The sequence below is a fragment of the Galleria mellonella genome, unplaced genomic scaffold (assembly GCF_026898425.1).
Source record: "Galleria mellonella isolate WM207_F2 unplaced genomic scaffold, CSIRO_AGI_GalMel_v1 utg63, whole genome shotgun sequence".
Classification (NCBI taxonomy): domain Eukaryota; kingdom Metazoa; phylum Arthropoda; class Insecta; order Lepidoptera; family Pyralidae; genus Galleria; species Galleria mellonella.
In genome coordinates this window covers 381346-400771 of record NW_026442130.1, presented here as the reverse complement: position 1 = coordinate 400771, position 19426 = coordinate 381346, and the positions used below count along the sequence as shown (strand labels likewise).

At 40.8% G+C, this 19426-nt stretch overlaps 2 protein-coding genes across 4 annotated transcripts; both read left to right on the top strand.

Moving 5' to 3' along the window:
* Positions 1-354: 354 nt before the first annotated feature.
* On the top strand, positions 355-14116 carry LOC113521772 (tudor domain-containing protein 5). Of its 3 annotated transcripts, none has more exons than XM_052899876.1 (11): positions 355-529; positions 796-985; positions 1863-1969; positions 3452-3819; positions 4622-4733; positions 5271-5523; positions 6467-6657; positions 7580-7721; positions 8523-8744; positions 8874-8987; positions 10913-14116. In XM_052899876.1, the coding sequence occupies exons 2-11, from the start codon at positions 797-799 to the stop codon at positions 11738-11740; spliced, it is 2526 nt and encodes an 841-aa protein (XP_052755836.1). In that variant the 5' UTR covers positions 355-529; position 796; the 3' UTR covers positions 11741-14116. The 3 variants fall into 3 exon arrangements, with proteins under 3 accessions (XP_052755836.1, XP_052755835.1, XP_052755834.1); XM_052899875.1 differs by having other exon boundaries at positions 4619-4733; XM_052899874.1 differs by having other exon boundaries at positions 4598-4733.
* Positions 14117-15737: 1621 nt separating this feature from the next.
* Positions 15738-18916, top strand: LOC128201811 (uncharacterized). The gene is made up of 5 exons (XM_052899866.1): positions 15738-15895; positions 16003-16173; positions 17628-17861; positions 17957-18277; positions 18538-18916. Exons 2-5 carry the CDS (start codon positions 16051-16053, stop codon positions 18775-18777), a joined length of 918 nt encoding a protein of 305 aa, XP_052755826.1. The 5' UTR covers positions 15738-15895; positions 16003-16050; the 3' UTR covers positions 18778-18916.
* The last annotated feature ends 510 nt before the right edge of the window (positions 18917-19426 follow it).

The following is a 19426-nucleotide window of genomic DNA, read 5'->3' as shown; positions in this document are numbered from 1 at the left end:
CTCAGACGGTTGGGATTCCGAGGCGGCTCACTCCCGGGAAAGATGCAGAAAGCGGTGCTCTTAGATTCTGCCCGCATTGTACGCCGGTTTCTCTCCCTGGGGCCCTGACCCTCGGCCGACTGTGCTTCTGCCGGTGGTTAGTTGCCATCTCCTCTCCTTAAGAGGGGAGATGTGAATTTACTAGAAATTTAAATAATAATAATATTAATAAAGTTTATTCTTTCTTACAATTTTCGATTACAATTGTACTTCAATCCACTACTACTCCAGTTTTTGGCGAATTTAACAATTTATTTTATCTGGCAACACTGGTTTTGTACTACATAATCTGTCAGATGTAGTTTGTATTTTATTTCTATTTCGTAGTTCGCGTTAACAACTTGTCACTTATTGTTTCCCTGTTTTCAACAAAGTTTGTTCAAAATTTATTCGGATTTTAAGTTTATTTTGCTATCAATTATTCTGAAAAAAATATTTTTAAATCAATATAAATTATGTGGATATAGTTTAAAACCTATATTAAAATCAGGTTCGTGTAAATTGATTATGAATGCATCATGAGGTTATAAAGATATTATTAAAATCATTAATTGTCCTGAATATTAACCCCGTTAGGGTGTTGTAAATTACATATTTACTCATTAATTGTACGTTGATATAGTAAATTACATGATAAAAATTATATAGACTTTATTTTCCACGTGAACGTCAGTCGGAAGCCGGTTTATTGTGTTTTGAAGATCGAAACTAAATTTTATTACCAAAATAATTTAAATTAATTTATTTTGTTGGCAGTATGGATTCTGAAATATCAGATTTAAAGAAGGTGTTGCGTTCGCTGGTGGTGTCGAGCCCCAGCGAGGTGGACGTTCGGACGCTGTTGCGTGATTACCGAAATATGATGGGCGGACCTATTCCACTTGCCAAGTACGGCTATAAAGATGCACTAACTTTTCTTAAGGAGCGTTGTGGTGATTGTTTTTTGGTAAGCATATAAATACTTCCAATTGAACTTAAACTATTGTAATTGTATAAATTATAAATTCTTATTAATGTTTAAAATATTTAAGTTTGTTTGCTACTTTTTTATGCTTCAGTGGTTTAACTTTACTGATAGTCACTACTATCAATATGTAATTTGGTATTCATTTACATTTTGGGATGGTGAAGGAATATAGGCTTTTTTTTATACAACTTAGAATGGCAAACAAGCTGACGGCCCACCTGATGGAAAGTGGTGACCGTTGCCTATAGACATGAATAGTACCATGGACATAACAGAGTACACTGTTTCGCCCATGATACCCCCCATGCGTTGCCATTCCTGAGGACTCAGGTGTTATTCCTCTGTACCCAGTAAATTCTACTTATTACTTATCCCATCAAGCCCATCAATCAACATATTCCAGTTATTTGGACGAAGTCATTTGGCAAAAGTTCATACTGTAAATGTGAAAGTTAATTTGTGTGTTTGCTAATTCTTGGCACCTCAACAGAGTCAGATATTTGCATTAAACATGGTTATATTAAGTGTATTGTAATTAATTTTATTGTAATATTTTTACTAAAATACTCTTATGCAAAATGACTAAGATATCTAATAAAAAATAGTGTTATAGTTTACTTTGATTTAATAACTAGAAGTGAATTTTAATTTTTTTTTGTATATATATTCTTTTATTTCTTTTTTTAAGTATGTACCAATATCTGACTTTATTTGCTGTGCTGGAAGTGATGCAATTAAATTATATATCTATCTATTTATTTCATTAGCCTTTTTTATTCTGAAATCAGTTCATACAAAGTAGTAAGCAAGAGGCTAATATGTATATAATATTTTTATGTGTAAATAAACTTATTAGTTCCAGGGGCCAGTGGACAACCCTGTATTGACATTGATTGTACCCAAAACATTACAACACATTGATAAATTTGTACAGAAACAGAAGTCTTCACACAATGTTAAGTTGTAAGTAAATAGTTCTAATGTATATAATAGATTAATTAGGCTTTTCAATAATAATAAATACATAAGTATTTGTAGGTCAATGAGTCCATCCACTACAGTTTTTGATTTGGAGTCTAACATATTCATTATTAACAATATATTCATTACATTATTATCTTCAATTTGGAACATAAGCATATTTTATTACCATAAAAAAAATCTAAAAAATCTATTTAAATTTTTTTTGTTATATTTAATATTAAATTTGCAAGATTTCACATCACCCTATTTGATACAGTCACTTATTCGCGTGTAGCAAGTAATACCTAGTTTTACTAGTTCTCTCATTAGTTTTGTTTATTTTTTAGTAAATATGGAAATAAAAATGCCTTATAAATATTGTACAGTACTGTTATGTACTGACACAAGAGTTGGCGTTCCAGAAAAATAGTTTTATGTATTACAAATATAAAAAAAGAGATTAGTAAGTGGTGAATACACCCCTTATGATGAGGGAGAATATCAAAACATATTCATTATTAGGCAATCATTAATGTAATGCCATTATGAATAACTAAAGAGTGATTAGTAAGTGGTGTATCCTAATGAGGGAGAACATCAGGACATATTCATTATTAGGCAATCATTAATGTAATGCCATTATGAATAACTAAAGAGTGATTAGTAAGTGATGTATCCTAATGAGGGAGAACATCAGAACATATTCATTATCCTAATAATGAATATGAATACATTAATGATTGCCTACAATCATTAATGTAATGCAATTATGAATAACAAAATTGTGATTAGTAAGTGATATATCCTAATGAGGGAGAACATCAGAACATATTCATTATTAGGCAATCATTAATGTAATGCCATTATGAATAACTAAAGTGTGATTAGTAAGTGATGTATCCTAATGAGGGAGAACATTAGAACATTAATCATGACTCCATCATTAAAATGATTTTAAGAAAAATGTCAATTTGTTAATGTAATAACTTAGGTTTATCACAGTAATTAATGTAATAAACCTAAGTTATTACATTAACAAATTGTCATTTTTCTTAAAATCATTTTAATGACTTCACTTATGATTAATATGTTCATTTTATATGGTATTTTATTTGAATAATAGGTAGTGGAATAATAGGTCTGTCTGTGTGGTCCCGGCAGAGAATAGGCCACCCCTTCCTTTCCCGTGGGTGTCATAAGAGGCGACTAAACGGGGGCGGGTGATGGGCAGCAACTTTCCTATTAAAACATCTCCAAAGCCTAACTGCGGTTGCCAATCTGTCTGCCAAGTGTGGCAACTACTGGCAAAAAGAGGGAAACCTATATTTAGCAATAGACAGTTAAAGTCTGATATGTTGATTTGATGAATAGGTCTGTCATTGGCATTGTTTATGCACAGCTTCAAAGAACAGCATAGATGAAGTATGCAGAGAATTATTATTGTGTAGGTATAATTTATAGTGGTTTTTCTTGTAATTTTAGCAAAGGCAAGAGAAGAAGTGTCCCAGAGGCTGTTGTAAAGCCTATAGAACAAACACATATTGAAAATAACATTGTAAAGTCATTTAAACAGCATCAAAGGCTCAATGCAGAGTGTAGCACATTCAACGAGGCTGGAACTGTAGATGTCCATAGTAAAGTGGAGAGCAGTAAGACATCAGTACCTGACATTGATAGATTACAAATAGAAGATAAGCATCACAATCCTGAACAAAATGGTTGTTCTAGGAGTGCACTGAAAAACTTTTTAAAGAAAAGAATGCCATTGTACTGCTCCCAAGAGTTAGACACAGATAAGACAATAAGTGATAAAACATCGTCAAAGGATTCAGGCCGGCAAACGTCCTCAAGTGAGTTTTAATAACTTTGTTTTTGCCTTTTGTTATAATGAGAATAATCACATCAATTCTATTTTATGGTAGCCTCTAGGACTCTAGGTGTTTCCCAACCTTTTTTGGCCAACCGTCATGCCCCACCACTTGAACATTTCTAAAGTTTTTATGCCCCCAAATATATTTTTTCCCGACAAACTTTACTTGACAACTAATCGCCTAGTTGATATTTTGGTAACGGTAAACGGAATTACACTTAATGAGTATTTACAGCATTTTTTTTTAATTTACTTTTTTTTTTTTTTGTTAAATTTGGCACCGATATCTACTCCTAGCATTGCATTTAAATGGCCCCGAGGAAGAGGGTTAAAATCGCTTCCAGTCCATTTTTTAATTGCCCCCTCTTAACTATCAAATTACCCCCTGTGGGGCGTGGGCCTCACGTTGGGAAACACCGCTCGAGGACAACTATTGTTCCTTTTTAAATCTGTTTATAAGCTTTCTTTTATATATGTAATAGTAAACATAGTATCCAGTTACATGTTATACTTGTTCTAATATAATTTAACTTTCTTCTTGACTGAAATTGATTTCCAAATGGGCGCATATATGACTATTCAAAAATGATTATATGTAAGTTTACTTGGATAAAAATGTTTTTTTTTTTTTCTTGAAGTAATTCAATACTTGTTAATTCATGTGATTGAGTGATTATTACCGCATCTATTCATTTGAGATGACTGAGAGCTAGACAAAAAAATATATTTTTACTTGGTTATTTGTTTTTTTTTTTTAGAAATAATAAATTATTATAAAGCAGGTAGCAGGACCTCGAAAGCAGCTCTGTTTGAAGAATTGAAACAAGAGATACAAGACTTGTTAGCTGATTATCCGGATGGAGTTTGGTGTACAGATCTTATTAGGTTGTACAGGTAAGTAACATAAGACTAGTAGTGTTCTTCCCTGATTATGTTCCAGGCATTATGGTTCATTTTGATTGAAATTTTGAATTATAAATGATTATATAACAGATTTTTTTTTAAACTTAATTTGCTCAAGTCATGGAATGAGTTTTCTATCGAGGTTTTTCCAATAGATTACAGCGTGGGGTTCTTAAAAAAGGAGTGAATAGGTTTATTCAGGGTCGCGCGCGTAATGCCCCTGGAATTGCAGGGTAACTGTTTCCCATCAAACGGGCTGTATTGTATTGGGCTTGTTTGCCACCTTAGTGGTATAAAAAAAGACTTAAAAATAGCAAGTCGGTGGTTCATCTAATGGAATATGAAGACTACAGTCTATATAAGTAGAAATGAAAAATATTATAATACGCTGATTGCCAATAAGGGGTGTCGTCATAAATGTTTATTTTGAAGAGACTTGTAGTAGATTATAGTGCAAAGTATGAGTATGCAGTTGTATATATTGGTCTGTGAGGCTACATGTGCACGTGTGGTACGATTGCGACGCAGGGAGAAGCACGGGCGCGAGGTGAACTTCGCGCGGTTCGGGTATACGAGCATCGTGAGCCTGGTGTTCGCGCTGGAGCCGAGCGTGCACGCGGCGGCGGGCGACGCGGGCGACTGGCTGCTGCAGGACGCGCGGCGCGGCCCGCCCCCCGCGGCCGCCACCCGCCGCCGCCACCGCCCGCGCCCCGCCGCCCGCGCCGCTTACCGCCCCGCCGCCGCGCCACACCCAGATGACGCGCTGCCCGGGATTGATTTCGTATGTATTCCCCTACGCTCGCACTAGCGACCCCTCATAACCCCCGATCCTTGTTGCTTATTGCTGCCCCTTAGTATCGACTCAGACTCGTATACAAACACCAGAGGGAGACTTTGTACAAAAGTCGATTGCTTGGGTACCTCTGTCCCATTCGTGTTTCTACCGTGAAGCAGTTGTGTTCGCATGGCTGTGTTTCGGTTTGAAGGGTGGGATATGGCGTGAATTTACTGGGTACAGAGGAATAACACCTGAGTCCTCAGGAATGGCAACGGACGAGGGGTATCATGGGCGAAACAGTATACTCTGTTATGTCCATGGTACTGCTCATGTCTATAGGCGACAGTTACCACTTTCCATCAGGTGGACCGTCAGCTTGTTTGCCATTCTAAGTTGTATAAAAAAAACACTTATGTATGCGTAACTAATGGTCATTTCTCTCTCTCTCTTTCCACTGCACATTTATATATTTGTTTCGTTTTTCTATATTGTCCTCTCACCTCACACATTTACACAATATGATTAATATGAAATTAATGGTTATAAAAATATATAGGTAAAGAACCTATAATTTTTATTTTTTTTTAACCTTCCACACAATAGCTGGATGATTATTTACTAGCTATTACCAGAAATAAAAGAAATTTAAATCTGGATATATTGTTTAATGCGTGTTCTCTAAAAAAATTAAGGCAGGATTGAATAGCAGACAGTCTATTCGTTCCTTTTAAAACATTTCTAAAGGCTTAACTGAGGTTGCCTGCCAAGCATGGCATCTACTGGCAAAACTCCCCTTATGGGGAAGGCTTATGTCCAGCAGTGGACAGTTAACGGCTGAAATGATAATGATATAAATTTGTATAGATTACAATCGTATAGTGTAAGTTGCTATAGACTGGAGATTAGTTTTATCCGCCACGAGTACATGTGAGCGCGCCCCGGCCAGGACCCGGACGTGTTCCCCGAGGACTGCATGCACTACCTGGAGAGCATCCCGGCGGTGTCGCTGCGCGGGCTGGAGCCGGGCGCCATGGTCGAGCTCGTGGTCGGCGAGGTGTACTCGCCCTCGCACTTCTGGGTGCTGCGCCTCGGTGAACGCTACAACATGGCCCTCGACAACCTCATGGACGAGATGACGTTAGTCTATTTAACATATTTGTATTGGGTTGATTGGAAGAGATCTCTGTCAGAGATAAGTCCACACTTGCTCACAACATTTATAGATGCCTTATATTATATATATATATATATATATATATATAATAGTTAAGTAAGTGACAAGTTTTATTTTCATTGGTTGTTAATTCTCATCTCTATCTATCTATCTAATGTATCTAATGAACCACTGGCTGCGCAGTAGTTTTAGGGATTAACACATTCGAACAAACAAGTTTATACACTTTATTGTATTAGTATGCAGATGGGCAAACACATTGTAGTACATACAACTCTCCACTAGATGGAGTGACGACCTCAAATATTGTACAATGCAGGCAGTCAGTGGATGCAGGTGGCTCAGGACCTTTCTTTATGACAGTCTATGGGGGAGGCTTTGTACCAGAGGGAGACTTTGTACAAAAGTCGATTGCTTGGGCCTCTGTCTCTGTCCCATTCGTGTTTCTACCGTGAAGCAGTTGTGTTTGCATGACTGTGCTTCGGTTTGAAGGGTGGGATATGGCGTGAATTTACTGGTTACAGAGAAATAACACCTGAGTCCTTAGGAATGGTAACACATGGGGGGTATTATGGGCGAAACAGTATACTCTGTTATGTCCATGGTACTGCTCATGTCTATAGGTGATGGTTACCACTTTCCATCAGGTGGGCCGTCAGCTTGTTTGCCATTCTAAGTTGTATAAAAAAAAAGGCTTATGTCCAGCAGTGGACGGGTAATGGCTGAAATGACGATGATGATGATTGTATTAGTATAAATAAATAATGCAGTGCGTAAGTCATAATGTTAATAGACAAAACTCGAAGCAGCGAAATGTAATATTTAATATTGAGCTACATTTGTTAACAAGTATGTAATAGTAAAGATATGAATGTGTTGTCGCAGGGAGTACTACACGTCCGGGGAGGGCAAGGACCGGCACCTAGCGGTGGGCGCGGCGCAGGTGGGCCAGTACTGCACCAGCCTGTACGACCGCGACTGGCACCGCTCCATCATCGTTAAAATTATAGACAGCGAAACTGTTAAGGTACAATATATACTATTGAAATGCTTGCCGGTGAAATATTCGCGACTTTAACATTATTTTCCAGGGGAGAAAAGGAGCATATGTACTCTCATCTCCTTGCAAACAGTGTGAATGTGGATGATCATAAGCATGGATTGATCTTTGATAAAAATGGTTTTACTGCGTGAATGATGACGTTACAATGAGAGAGGTTGGCACAGAGTAAAACACACTTGTTGATGGCAGGAAATTGGTGGACTTGAGATTTACTTGAATGAGTACTCTGGTCTTAACCAGTACCTCTTTTATATTAACTTATATGTGCTAATATGGAATATTTATATTAGGAAGTTATTTTATACAATTTCTATGTTCATGGAACGTGTTGTAATTTACGTTGCCATATCATAACATAAATAGAAAGGGGCTGAATGTTGAGATGATGGCAAATAATGATAAACGGTGAACAATGTATTGAACTGACCCATGGGTGGAAAAAGGTAACAGGAGAATTCAAATGAAATCATATTGATTCGCTTGCTACATGGTACAATAAGAAGTTACATATACAGGCACATAACATGCAGCACCCCGCAGAAGTATGCAAATGTTAAACTGTATTTAGTCCACATTATATTACAATTATAAAGTGCAAACATTTTCCAAACTACAATATTCTTTATGTCAAATTATAATTAGATTAGAGATCCACTTTTAGACGGTTTACGTCTCTTCTCATAAATAGAATGTAACTCGTGGTGTATATAGTTTTGTTTATATTTCTTGTGTGTGTGCGGATGACGAGTACACGTGGTGCGGCAGGTGCGGCACGTGGACTACGGCACGGTGGAGAGCGTGCGCGTGTCGGCGCTGAAGCCGCTGCTGCGGCGCTGGGCGGCGCTGCCGGCGCAGGCGGCGCGCGCGCGGCTGGCCGGCGTGCGGCCCGCCGGCGGCCGCCGCTGGCCGCACGCCGCCGCCGCCGCCTTCCTGCAGCGCGTGCGCGACGTGCCGCTCGTCGGCAACCTCGTCGCGCTCGACCACCAGGTGCGTCCGCGCATGCCGTCGCCGCCGCCGCCGCCGCCGCCGTCGTCGCCGATGCCGCCGCCGCCGCCGCCGCCGCGCCCGGCCTCGCGCCTCGCCGCACCCAGCTAACCGTCTGCGCTCGCTCCGCAGGAGGACATCCTGGAGCTGTTCCTGGTGGACACGAGGGGCGACGAGGACGTGTGCATCGGCGACGAGCTCGTCCGCTACGGCCACGCCGACCCGCGCTCGGACTCCGTGCTGGCGGTGAGTACCGGCCTCTCGCCGCCGGCGGCCGCGCCCGACCTGCGCTCGCTCGTGTCGGCCGTGTCGAGCCTGCGCGCGTCGTCGCCGGCGCCCGAGCCGGCGGACGACGCGAGCGAGGTGTCCGCGTCCGCGTCGGAAGTGGTGGGCCGCGCGCCGCGCCGCCTGCCCACGTGGGACTGCGGCTCGTCGCCGGCGCCGTCGCTGCGGCTGGCGCGGCTGCGGGCTCAGCGCCAGCCCAGCACGCCGCCGCCACCGCCGGCCCGTGGCGGCTGCAGCGCGACGTCGCTGCGGCTGGCTCGGCTGCGGGCGCTGCATACAGCGCCGGCGGCTGCGCGGCCGCCCTCCGAGCCCTCGAGCGGCTCGGACGCCGCGAGCAGCGTGCTCACTGTCAGCAGCCGGTTGCTGCAGCGCCGACGCGTCCTGGCCGGGAAGCTCAACGTCCACACCTAATTTTCCAGTTGACGGACGATGTCGGCGTACCGCGGACACATTATACGATTATCTACGTAATTTATTTGCATTTCCTGTGCATATGAACACTATTAAGTTTCACAGTGAATCGAATGCGTCCGAGGAAGTCGCTTTTCGATTATTAATATACCAGAAATAGTTTGATATTACATAGCAGACTAACATATTAGTAGCTGACATCTAACGATTATTGAGCAACGCTACCAATATTTAAAACAGTAGCAAAAATTCAATTTGCCGCGATCATGTTGCATTTAACTATTAGCGAAATTGCTCGAATGGTGCTAAATTATATCATAATAACTAGATAAACTCTAGAAAATAAGTTAAGAGCTAGTTTAAATTTCAACTAAAATTAAGACCAGCCGGCCGACGGTCTTCACCTCAAAATTGAGGTGACGCTCTGTCCGGCTCCCTGCGCAAGTGACAAAGGATTCCATCGACGGAACCTTTATAGCGAGAAATCAAATGTTGCAATCTCATTCTATCTCATGATCTCCTTAGAGAGAAAATTTTCATAGACGGTTTTGTTTGCCATTTGTCAAGAAGGTTGTTTAGTCAGTGCTTTTAGTGCCAGTTTGCGGGATATTTTGAACTGTAAAATTGTTTGGTTTTGAGCATTCATAATAAAACCCCACTTGGTTGTACAAAGCAATATTTAATACATTAGTTTAATAAAAAAAAGACTGCTGTTTCTGGCTAACATCAAATTTTAAATTAATTTTTTCCTCAACAATTTTGTAAAATTGGCTATAGATTTATTTTGTTATATTTTGTCACATTCGCCTTGTGTGCTTTTATACCGGCATTGCATTAATTAAATCGACTGCTTCTAGATAGCATATCAATTAACGATACAAATACGAGGACAGCAGTTTTTAAATTAGAAATTCAGGTACACAACAAACCGCATCTAATTTCGTGCAGTCGTTTTCGCGTGATACCGGAAACAAACTCAGTCAGACAGATAGTTTTTTTTTTTTATATAGATTGTTATTATTAAGATCAGTAGGTTTTTCTTACATATCTCCCATGTACGTACAGACATCGTGGTACATATATAAATATTCCTCGAACTGTGTGCTGAAAGTACATCCAAGTTTATATCTATATCTATCCCAAGAATGTTATGAAATTCTTTTGTTATTTACGTTATACAATTGTGGGGACATGATCGCACGAAATCGCATGGAAAGTGCAGTAATGCATCATGCGTAGGTATATGTATGTATAAGTATCACGTATACATGATGCTCTTACTACCCTTTTGGGAACGCTTAGGCGGACGAGCACGCGTCGGTAGATGGTCACGGTCGCGGTCGCGGTCGCGGTCAATAGTCAACAGTCAGCACGTGACTCGTGTAAGATAGGCAATAAACTGTGCGCAGCGGACCGAGGCCGCGCCAGGCGGCCGGCCACCGACCCGCGCCCGTAACCGCCGGCCATCCTTGCAGGCGCACGAGCACCACCTGCGGCCGAGCTTCTGCGCGCTCGAGACCGGCGCCACGCCCAACTTCCTGGAGATCGCCAGCTACCTGCGCGACGGCATCGCGCTCGAGTACGTCGACGACTTCCGCCGCCACGTCTACACCGGCCTCTCGCCGCCGTCCTCGCCGCCGCCCTCGCCGCCGCCCTCGCCGCCGCCCTCACCACCGCCCTCGCCGCCGTCCTCGCCGTCGCCCGTGTCGCCGCCCGCGTCGCCGGCGCCGCCCGCCTCGCCGCCCGTGGCTGTCGTCGACCGCTTGTCGCTACTGCCGGCGGCGCCGCCTCCAGCCACACCCGCCGCCACGCAGTCCTCGATCCTCAAAATCGCCAGCACTGGCGCCGGTTCGAGCTCGACCGGAAGACTGATCTCGATGTCCGATTCCCAGTCAGCGCAGAAACTGGATGGGCTGCGGCCGGCCCCGCCCAAAACCGCGGCGTCCGATAAGGGAGTCGTGACGCTGACGGCGGCCGAGTGCGACACGTTCCAGCTGCTGAGCAGCGTCGACACGACCGCGGCGCATTGGTACATGCTGAGTAAGCTGGGCCGCGCGCCCTCCACTCTCACCCTGAACGTGGCGGCGCCCGAATTCAAGCCGAGCGTCCCGGTTGCTGCACCGCTGCTGCCGCCGCCACCGCTGCCGCCGCCGTACGCCGCGCCGCCATGCTCGTACGCGCCGCTGTACGTGCCGTCGTACCCGGCGCCGCCCGAGCCCCGGCCGGGTCCGGCCCTGCTGCGGGGCTGGGGGCCCCCGCCGCCACCGTTCTGGTCGTACTCGGGGCCGCCGCCCGGTTTTTGAGCTCTTTGAAAGGAAGTAACGAGCGGAGTCGCAACCGCGCCGTCCGCTGCTCGTCCGCCTAATTGTTGAATAGAACGTATCCGAAATACGCATTGGTCGTATTTAGTGTTTTTTTTTCGTAACTTTTGTGATATCCAGAGACAATATTTGCCATAAAAATCTTATGTATATATAAAATTTATATTCTTTTTCAAACGACATTTTTTTAATCACTCAGAATTTTTTTTTAATTAATCGATGCTGTTTGATTTTCTTTTTTTGTTGTTATTAAAAATGGGCTAAGCGTTACCTACTTTCTATTAGTAGTGAGTTAAAGTTTTTATTCATTATTTTGTTTAGAATATGTGTAGATATTATATTAATATTTGAACACTGTACAGGACCACATGTTGACGTATCTCAAATAGTTAACTACACTTGTCCATGACATGTATTGTTCACGGCTTGAACCGACTGTTATGGTCTCTGTACACGCTCAAGTAGCTTGACTTGTGCATCTCTTTATTGAGTTTGTGAAACGACAAAGACGATATAGTTCTGTTTCTACACTACAAATTGTGAAAAGTATAGGTTTGACTCTAGAAACTTGATCGTTTACAGACCTCTTTAATATTTGTATTTCTTTGCCAAATACAAATATTAAACATATAATATATTAATAATAATAAAATCTAAAGCATACATAAGACTAAGTGTTGTTAAAACTAATTATTTTTTTATAAATTTATAAAATATTTTTCATATAAAATATTTTGTGACTGATTAAATTGTTCATAGCATGTTGGTGCTATGAAATGTCTCATTTGTTAATTCTAGGTACCTGTACTCGATAGATATAATAATGTACATAATTGTACACTTTGTATATAAATTTACTAGTTAGAGTATATTAATCTAATTTGTCATTTTACAACTTGTGCATTTGTTGAAATAGCAAAAAAAAAATCAAGAGGGAGCTTCCCGTGAAACTATGTCTGCATCGATAAATTTTATATGAATAACAAACAAACCTATTTCAGCTTTGAAGTATTTTGACATTTTTTTTTCAAATTAAGAACTCAGCGTAAAAGAATAATATGATTTCAAAAACTAAAATAGGTTCATGAGAGATTTGACGTTTTTTTTTATAAATAAGGGGTTTACATGCCCCATTATTTACGCGGATTAATATTTCAATTCTACAGGAGTGTTTGTGTAATACGTGCGTAGAAATTACAGAGACATTTCGATTATTATACAAGTAGCGTCAAATTCTTATGAAGTAATCAGTGATTATCAAAGAAATAATTAATACAATTCTATAATAAAATAATTTAGAAAAATACATCAAATATCAAAGTACAATTATATTAATGTTTGTCATTTCATAGATGTTATAATAACACTTGTTAATCAATGGCCTTTTCAATTTAATTTTGAACATATTCGTGTTTAGTGTTTTATATTTTTCTGAAATTTTATTTTACCCTTTTGGGGCCATACGTATGATACTTATTCTGATGTTGATTTTTAATAGATTTTTTTCAAAATGGGAAGCTGAAATTTATTTGTAACTTTTCTATGGCCTCAGTATATTTTTAATATTACTAATGACTTCGGTTGGACCGTGTAGTTATGTTGCAAATGTCAACAATTATCACCGCACTAGTACAGTGTGTAAGTGCGCCATTTTGAAATAGGTATATATAAGAATTTAACATATAAAATAGACATTAGCATTTACTGGAAGCACCTTCTTATTTTGTATAAAAACAAAAGTGAGTTGTAAAAAGTAAGAAATAAATGTCTCCAACAGGGGAATGTGGCATTTATTCCTATTTTATTTTTTAATTACTGTCAAAATAATCACCTAACGATAATCAATAGGTGATTATTTTGACAGTATTAGTTTATATATTAGTGATAGTATTAATTTGACAGCATTTTATTGTGTTATCTGTTCAGAGTTTCCTTTTTTAAAATTTGCCATTATCAGTGGTGTGTTTGCAATAGTGATGTTTTGAATACAAACGGTTCATTAGTTCATCACAACAAATAATTCAGTATCATAATAGAGTGAGAAAAACTTTTTTTAAGATTGTTTCTATATGTGCTCTTAACGCTTTTTATTTTCTTTACAATTTATTTTTTTAGAATGTAAGATAAATATTGTTTGGATGACGTGGACTCGATCCAGACGTTGATCATATGCATCGTTTAACTAATTGATTGTCTCACGTGTCATCAATGTTGTGATTCACAACAACTGCTAGTATAAGTATAAATGATGTAGTCATTAGTTTATTGTTGGCCTATAACTTGTTTACCTCAAACTGTTGTTGATTATCGCTATTGATTTATACTGTGATAAAATATTAGCTGAAATCCATAATAAAATAGACTTTTATTTCTATAAAATTTCCTTTTTCCCTTATTACCTTATACTGAATAGGTATCAGGAGGTTGTGCTACAGGTATTTACTTGTCGAAATTTTTGCCTTAAATAGTAGTAATAGTATTCTTTGGAAGAATGAACTAAATAATACATATACCTACTTGCTGGTTGGTGCAAGGCAGGACTGGAACAGTATCTATACAGATAGTTACTCTTTATTGTTTCCTCCAAAAGATTACAATAGTAAACTTATCATAAATTAAATAATTACAAAAAATAATCACAATGAGAAAACAATGGGCGAACTTATCGCTAAAAGCGATCTCTTCCAGGCAACCTTTGGATGGATGGATGATGGATACAGTATACTTAAATCATATATACTCTCTCCATACAAATGCATAGACAAAAACAGGTTAACACTGTAAATTTGTAATGTATATATAAGCTTACATTAAATAGCTAGATTGACTCCATACAAATGCTTCAAAAAAAGCGGGTCAACCTTTTCATATAATTGTGGACACGAGAGTGTTACCAGATTAGAAATTATTACTTTAAGGTGAAAAGTACAAAGGTACAGGTCGTACGGCACCTTAAAATATTATTAGGGTTAAATAATCCTTTATATTTAACTTTCTTTATATATTTGAATAACATTATTTATTTACTTATTAAGAATAATGCGTAGATAAAGAATAAAAAAATAATAGATGGAACTTTTACATTGCAAATAGTAAAATTTTGAAGTGAATGTTGGAAATCGGTATTTGTGAATCTATATATACTATAAGTATGGATAGACAATACTAAGGGCAAATGTATACTAAATGTAACGTTTAAAATTAATTTGATTTAATGATTTATAGTTTACATCTAATTCTATATAAATCTATAGAAAGCTCATTGGAATACAAGATAGAAATGAAATGGTAACCTTTTTGTACTATACGGTATATGCTGGAGTATGGACTACAAGATACTTCGCGGTATTTGATTTTATTGTCGTTATGGAAAACAAACTTGGAATTTAACCAAATCGCTAGACAAAAAACAAGTTATAAAAAATAATTTTGCTAGATTTATCTTAGTCGCAGCCGAGAATTGAATTAAGGATTCATTTACAGCAATTTGCTTCATCAATTCTTTTATTCGTTATAAAACAGAATTCAAACTAAATCACATATCTATTAGAAAGATTAAATAAAACTAGTTTAAAATAATTATAAATAAAATCAAATTAAATCCAACATAAAATATGTTTTATTGACTGTAATGGTGTATGAGTTTAGTACAGTAACTAGCACTAACTTGCCTATTTTACTATTTGTTACTTCCTAAGAATAGAATTAGACTTAATTGTGTAAGGGAAACAATTTGCAGTTCATTGCTCTCACTCGAATAATTAAATATAAAGAACTTTAACAGCGGTCAACTTTTCATTGGTTGTCAGGTACGGCAACCGGGCTGTAAGTGTAGCGTTGCAGACGATAATTATAATAAATTGCCTAAGATTATGTATTAGGTCAATCGTGATGCTAAATTACAGTGTTATAGACAGAGTTAATAACAAAAATTATACTTGTAGTAGAATTTCTTATTTTTATATGGCAGGACCACATTCAATAAAAAAAATATGATAACAAACATGGCGCGATAGAAAGAAGCGTCTTCGTATGGATTTGTTTATTAGGTCAACGTTTGTATAAGGGATAATTGTCTTTACAGATTATGTCGTCACATACAAGGGGGCGGAATCTCCATGTTAACGTGCGGAAAAGGTAACGAGCCCCATATATTGTCACGAGATTGAAGAGTTTGTCACCTACTAATACTACTGTAGGTATACCTACCTAGAGTAGTAGTGAATGTGATGGGATGATGACAGGAGGTGCCGGGGCGAAGGCGCTCGGCGGTAGACGCGTGTGCGGGTGATATGCAAGCGGCGCCGGCGCGCTACGTGTCAGTGAGCGAGCTGTATTCTACCGACGAAGTGGAGCTGTTGCTTGACGAGATTCGCGAACTGGAGCCCACGAGCTGCCGCGGCGAGGACGTGCAGGTCAGGGAACTTTCTACTATACACTCATTTAGTAATACACTATCATGTTACTGGTGTACATGATCTTGTACTGAACTATTACGATGTATTTAGTTAATACTAACTTAAGGTATTCCATGTACTTGTCTTCGGGAATTAATATGAAAATAATGTTATGTGTAAACATGGGATATGGTCTCTGTGTACTAAATTTAGCTGAAAATTGTCTATTTACGTTGTATTTGTGTAACATGTTACCAACTAACTCACCAACTTTTCCTTCATCATCACAACTACTATCTGTTGCTCCAGTAGCGACATATGCCTCCTCTAACACTTTCCAATTTGATCATTTTCAACATATTGTACATTTTAAACATGTCATCAGTCTTTTATAGCTTTTATCTGCTTGGTTTTATCTTCTGTGGAGACAGTCTGGTCTTCATTTTAGAACAATGTTTGAGAAATGGTAATTATTTGATCTCCATGGCATAAAATATAGAGCAAAACAGATTATGAATTATTAAGAACAAAAAAAAATGTAACAGTGCAACCCTGTATTTGTTAATAAAGTTTTATTATTGTTATTTAGAAAAAGACTGTAGTTCAGAATATAGTAAAGCTGAAGACATATTGTTTCTTGGTCTTGTTTTAGTATTTCTTTTATTATTAATTATTGTGTTATTACAGGTTATAGGTTTCTCCTTGTAAGGTGATAAGATGTTCTCCATTCATATTTGTACTAGGTATATAAGGGTTCATATGAGAAAACATAAGTTTTTTTATAGGCCTTTTGATATATAGAATTTGATTTCATTGTGAGTTTTAATATCAGGTTTTCAGTTTTGGTAAATGAGTATAAGATAGCTTTCAACCACTGGATCTTAATACCTCCTAGTACAAGGTACCTATTAAATATTAATGGTTCTACTCTCTGCATCATTATTTATTCTAGTAGTTGATATCTTTTAAAACAGTGTGTACATGCTTGACAGTATGTTAAGGTCATTTATATTTTTTGTTTACGGTGAGGTGCCTTAATGAGTTTGGTGGATATTATGCAGTCTACATTCATCTGTATTGTACTATATTAGGCACTAGTAACTCATATTTTAATTTGAGTGTTACATAAATCATTCTATTGTTAATTTTTAAAGATAAAATTTAATTTTCACTAAATGATAGATAATTTCTTTTAATGAAAATAGTTTATTATTGATATCTCATAGCCAGTGCTGTTAGTATGAAAGAAGTAACATATACATGTTTCCAGCTTGAAATTATCACTGCAGTTTAAAATAAAGTTACTTTTGCTAGAACAACATATATTAATTGTTTTGGTATTCCTATGTCTAATTAGGTTTTAGGTATAGAAGTTGTCACTGATAATTACTATGGTATAGGTTTGTTGTTGTGGCAGTGCTGGCCTCAATATCTGTGATCCATAATGTAGGTGATAATGTGGTTTGGTGCAGGACTTCGAGATCGCGGGCAGCGGGTGCGAGGGGTGCGGCGGCGGCGGCGGCGGCGGCGCGGGCGCGGGTGGTGGCGGGCGGTCGCCGGCCGGCACCGAGCTGACCGAGCGCTCGTGGGACTCGCACGCGCACTACCGCCGCGAGCCGCCGCCGCGCCCGCGCCCGCTCGCGCCGCTCTACTGCCGCCTGCGCCTGCTGCTCGGCCTGCGCGGCGCCTGCACGCTGCTGCTGCTGGTCGGTGCCCCGTCCGCGCCCGCCGCGACCGCTCTCCTGCGGTCTGCTGCGCTCTGCTGCGCGGCACTCTACTAACCGTGGCTCGCTGCCGGCAGGCGTGCTGTGCGGGCGCGTGCGGCTGCGTGTGGGCCGCGGCGGGGCTGCGCGCGGCGCAGCTGCCGCTGGCGGCGCGCGTGCAGCTGCTGCAGCTGGCCGCGCTGTCGTCGCTGCTGCTGCACGCCGTGCTGCTGGCCATGCACGTGACCGGCCTGGCCGCGCTGCTGCCCATCGACTGGGCCAAGCTGGGCGCCTGGACGAGCGTGTGGAGCGGCGCGTCGCTGTGCTGCGGCGGCGCGCTCACGCTGCACGCCGTGCTGGCCGCGCCCGACTACCGCTGGGCGCCCGCGCACCTCGCGCGCCTCCTCCTCTCCGCCTCGGTACGCTCGCCCCTCTCATTGTTTCCCACTCACTTCTGTTTTCATATATGATAAAAGAACTACCAGAGACAGACACTTTTATCGAAGTCAGTCCTTGCATAATTTATAGTTCACTTGTTGCCATCTATACAACAAGTGGGACGTCAACTGGTAGACCCCTCTTAAGGAGGAGATCTACTATCGACAGTGGACAGTTAACAGTTGATATGAAACAAAATAGAATTAGGGGCACGGTTGATAGTTGGCGGTGTGGGTTGCAGGGCCTCGGGCTGGGCGGCGCGGGCGCGGCAGGCGTGCTGGCGGCGGCGGGCGCGCGGTCGCTGTGCGCGTGGCGGCCGCTCGGCCCCCCCGCGGGCCGCCCGCCGCGCGGCTCGCGGCCGTCCCGCGGCTCGGCCGGCTCGGCCGGCTCGGCCGGCTCGCTGCGCTGCGCCTACCGCGCCGTGCCGGCCGCCGCCAGCGCCGCGCCGCTGCCGTCCACGTCGCGCGACCACCCCTTATAGTGACGCCCGCCGCCCACCGACTTCTGAGCGGCCGGCGCCCGCGACGATCTCGATGGCGTGTCCTGCCGCGCGACTCGTGCCCCGTGCGCTGCGATGTTGCGCTCGTGTTCCGCGCCCGTTCGCGTATCTACTCGATCGATCTCCATTGTTTCCGTTCTCGTATTATATAATCTGTTACTCTTTGCGTGGAGTGGACAGTCGGTGCGCCCCTTGTGTGTGTGCGTGGGATAAAGTTGAATATGCAGAAGAGAAGCCGTAAAAAAAAATTATCTAGTCGTAGAGGAAGAATTGTCCCGGCTACCTCGTTTATGAAGTATTGAAGCTTTGCGCCGACCATAGTGCGGAGCCTCGCATGGATTACATCTATTTACGCAGATACGTCGCGTACGCGGCAACGTAGTCGTAATTTCTTGCACGGTCCAGAATTTATGCTCACAAGTACATCAATTGTAATATCCCCATTTTGTCATGTTTTTCGTTATTCTATATACAAATTTATTTAAACCTATTACAAAAAAAAAAAAAAAAACCTTTTCATAACGAGCATGTACTAATTTTAGTAAAAAAATATATTATAAATTAGACATGTTGTGTAATGAATACTTCAAAGACTGAGTCAAATGTAAACTCTGTGTAAATGAAAACTGTA

What these genes read in the sequence shown, in the direction of transcription:
- LOC113521772 (XM_052899874.1), top strand. Translation starts at nt 797, where the DNA reads ATGGATTCTGAAATATCAGATTTAAAGAAGGTGTTGCGTTCGCTGGTG. An exon ending in TCTTCACACAATGTTAAGTT is followed by an intron (nt 1,970 to 3,451) that starts GTAAGTAAATAG and finishes TTGTAATTTTAG; the next exon opens with CAAAGGCAAGAGAAGAAGTG. An exon ending in GATCTTATTAGGTTGTACAG is followed by an intron (nt 4,734 to 5,270) that starts GTAAGTAACATA and finishes ATTGCGACGCAG; the next exon opens with GGAGAAGCACGGGCGCGAGG.
- LOC128201811 (XM_052899866.1), top strand. Translation starts at nt 16,051, where the DNA reads ATGCAAGCGGCGCCGGCGCGCTACGTGTCAGTGAGCGAGCTGTATTCT. An exon ending in CCTGCACGCTGCTGCTGCTG is followed by an intron (nt 17,862 to 17,956) that starts GTCGGTGCCCCG and finishes CGCTGCCGGCAG; the next exon opens with GCGTGCTGTGCGGGCGCGTG. An exon ending in GCCTCCTCCTCTCCGCCTCG is followed by an intron (nt 18,278 to 18,537) that starts GTACGCTCGCCC and finishes TGTGGGTTGCAG; the next exon opens with GGCCTCGGGCTGGGCGGCGC.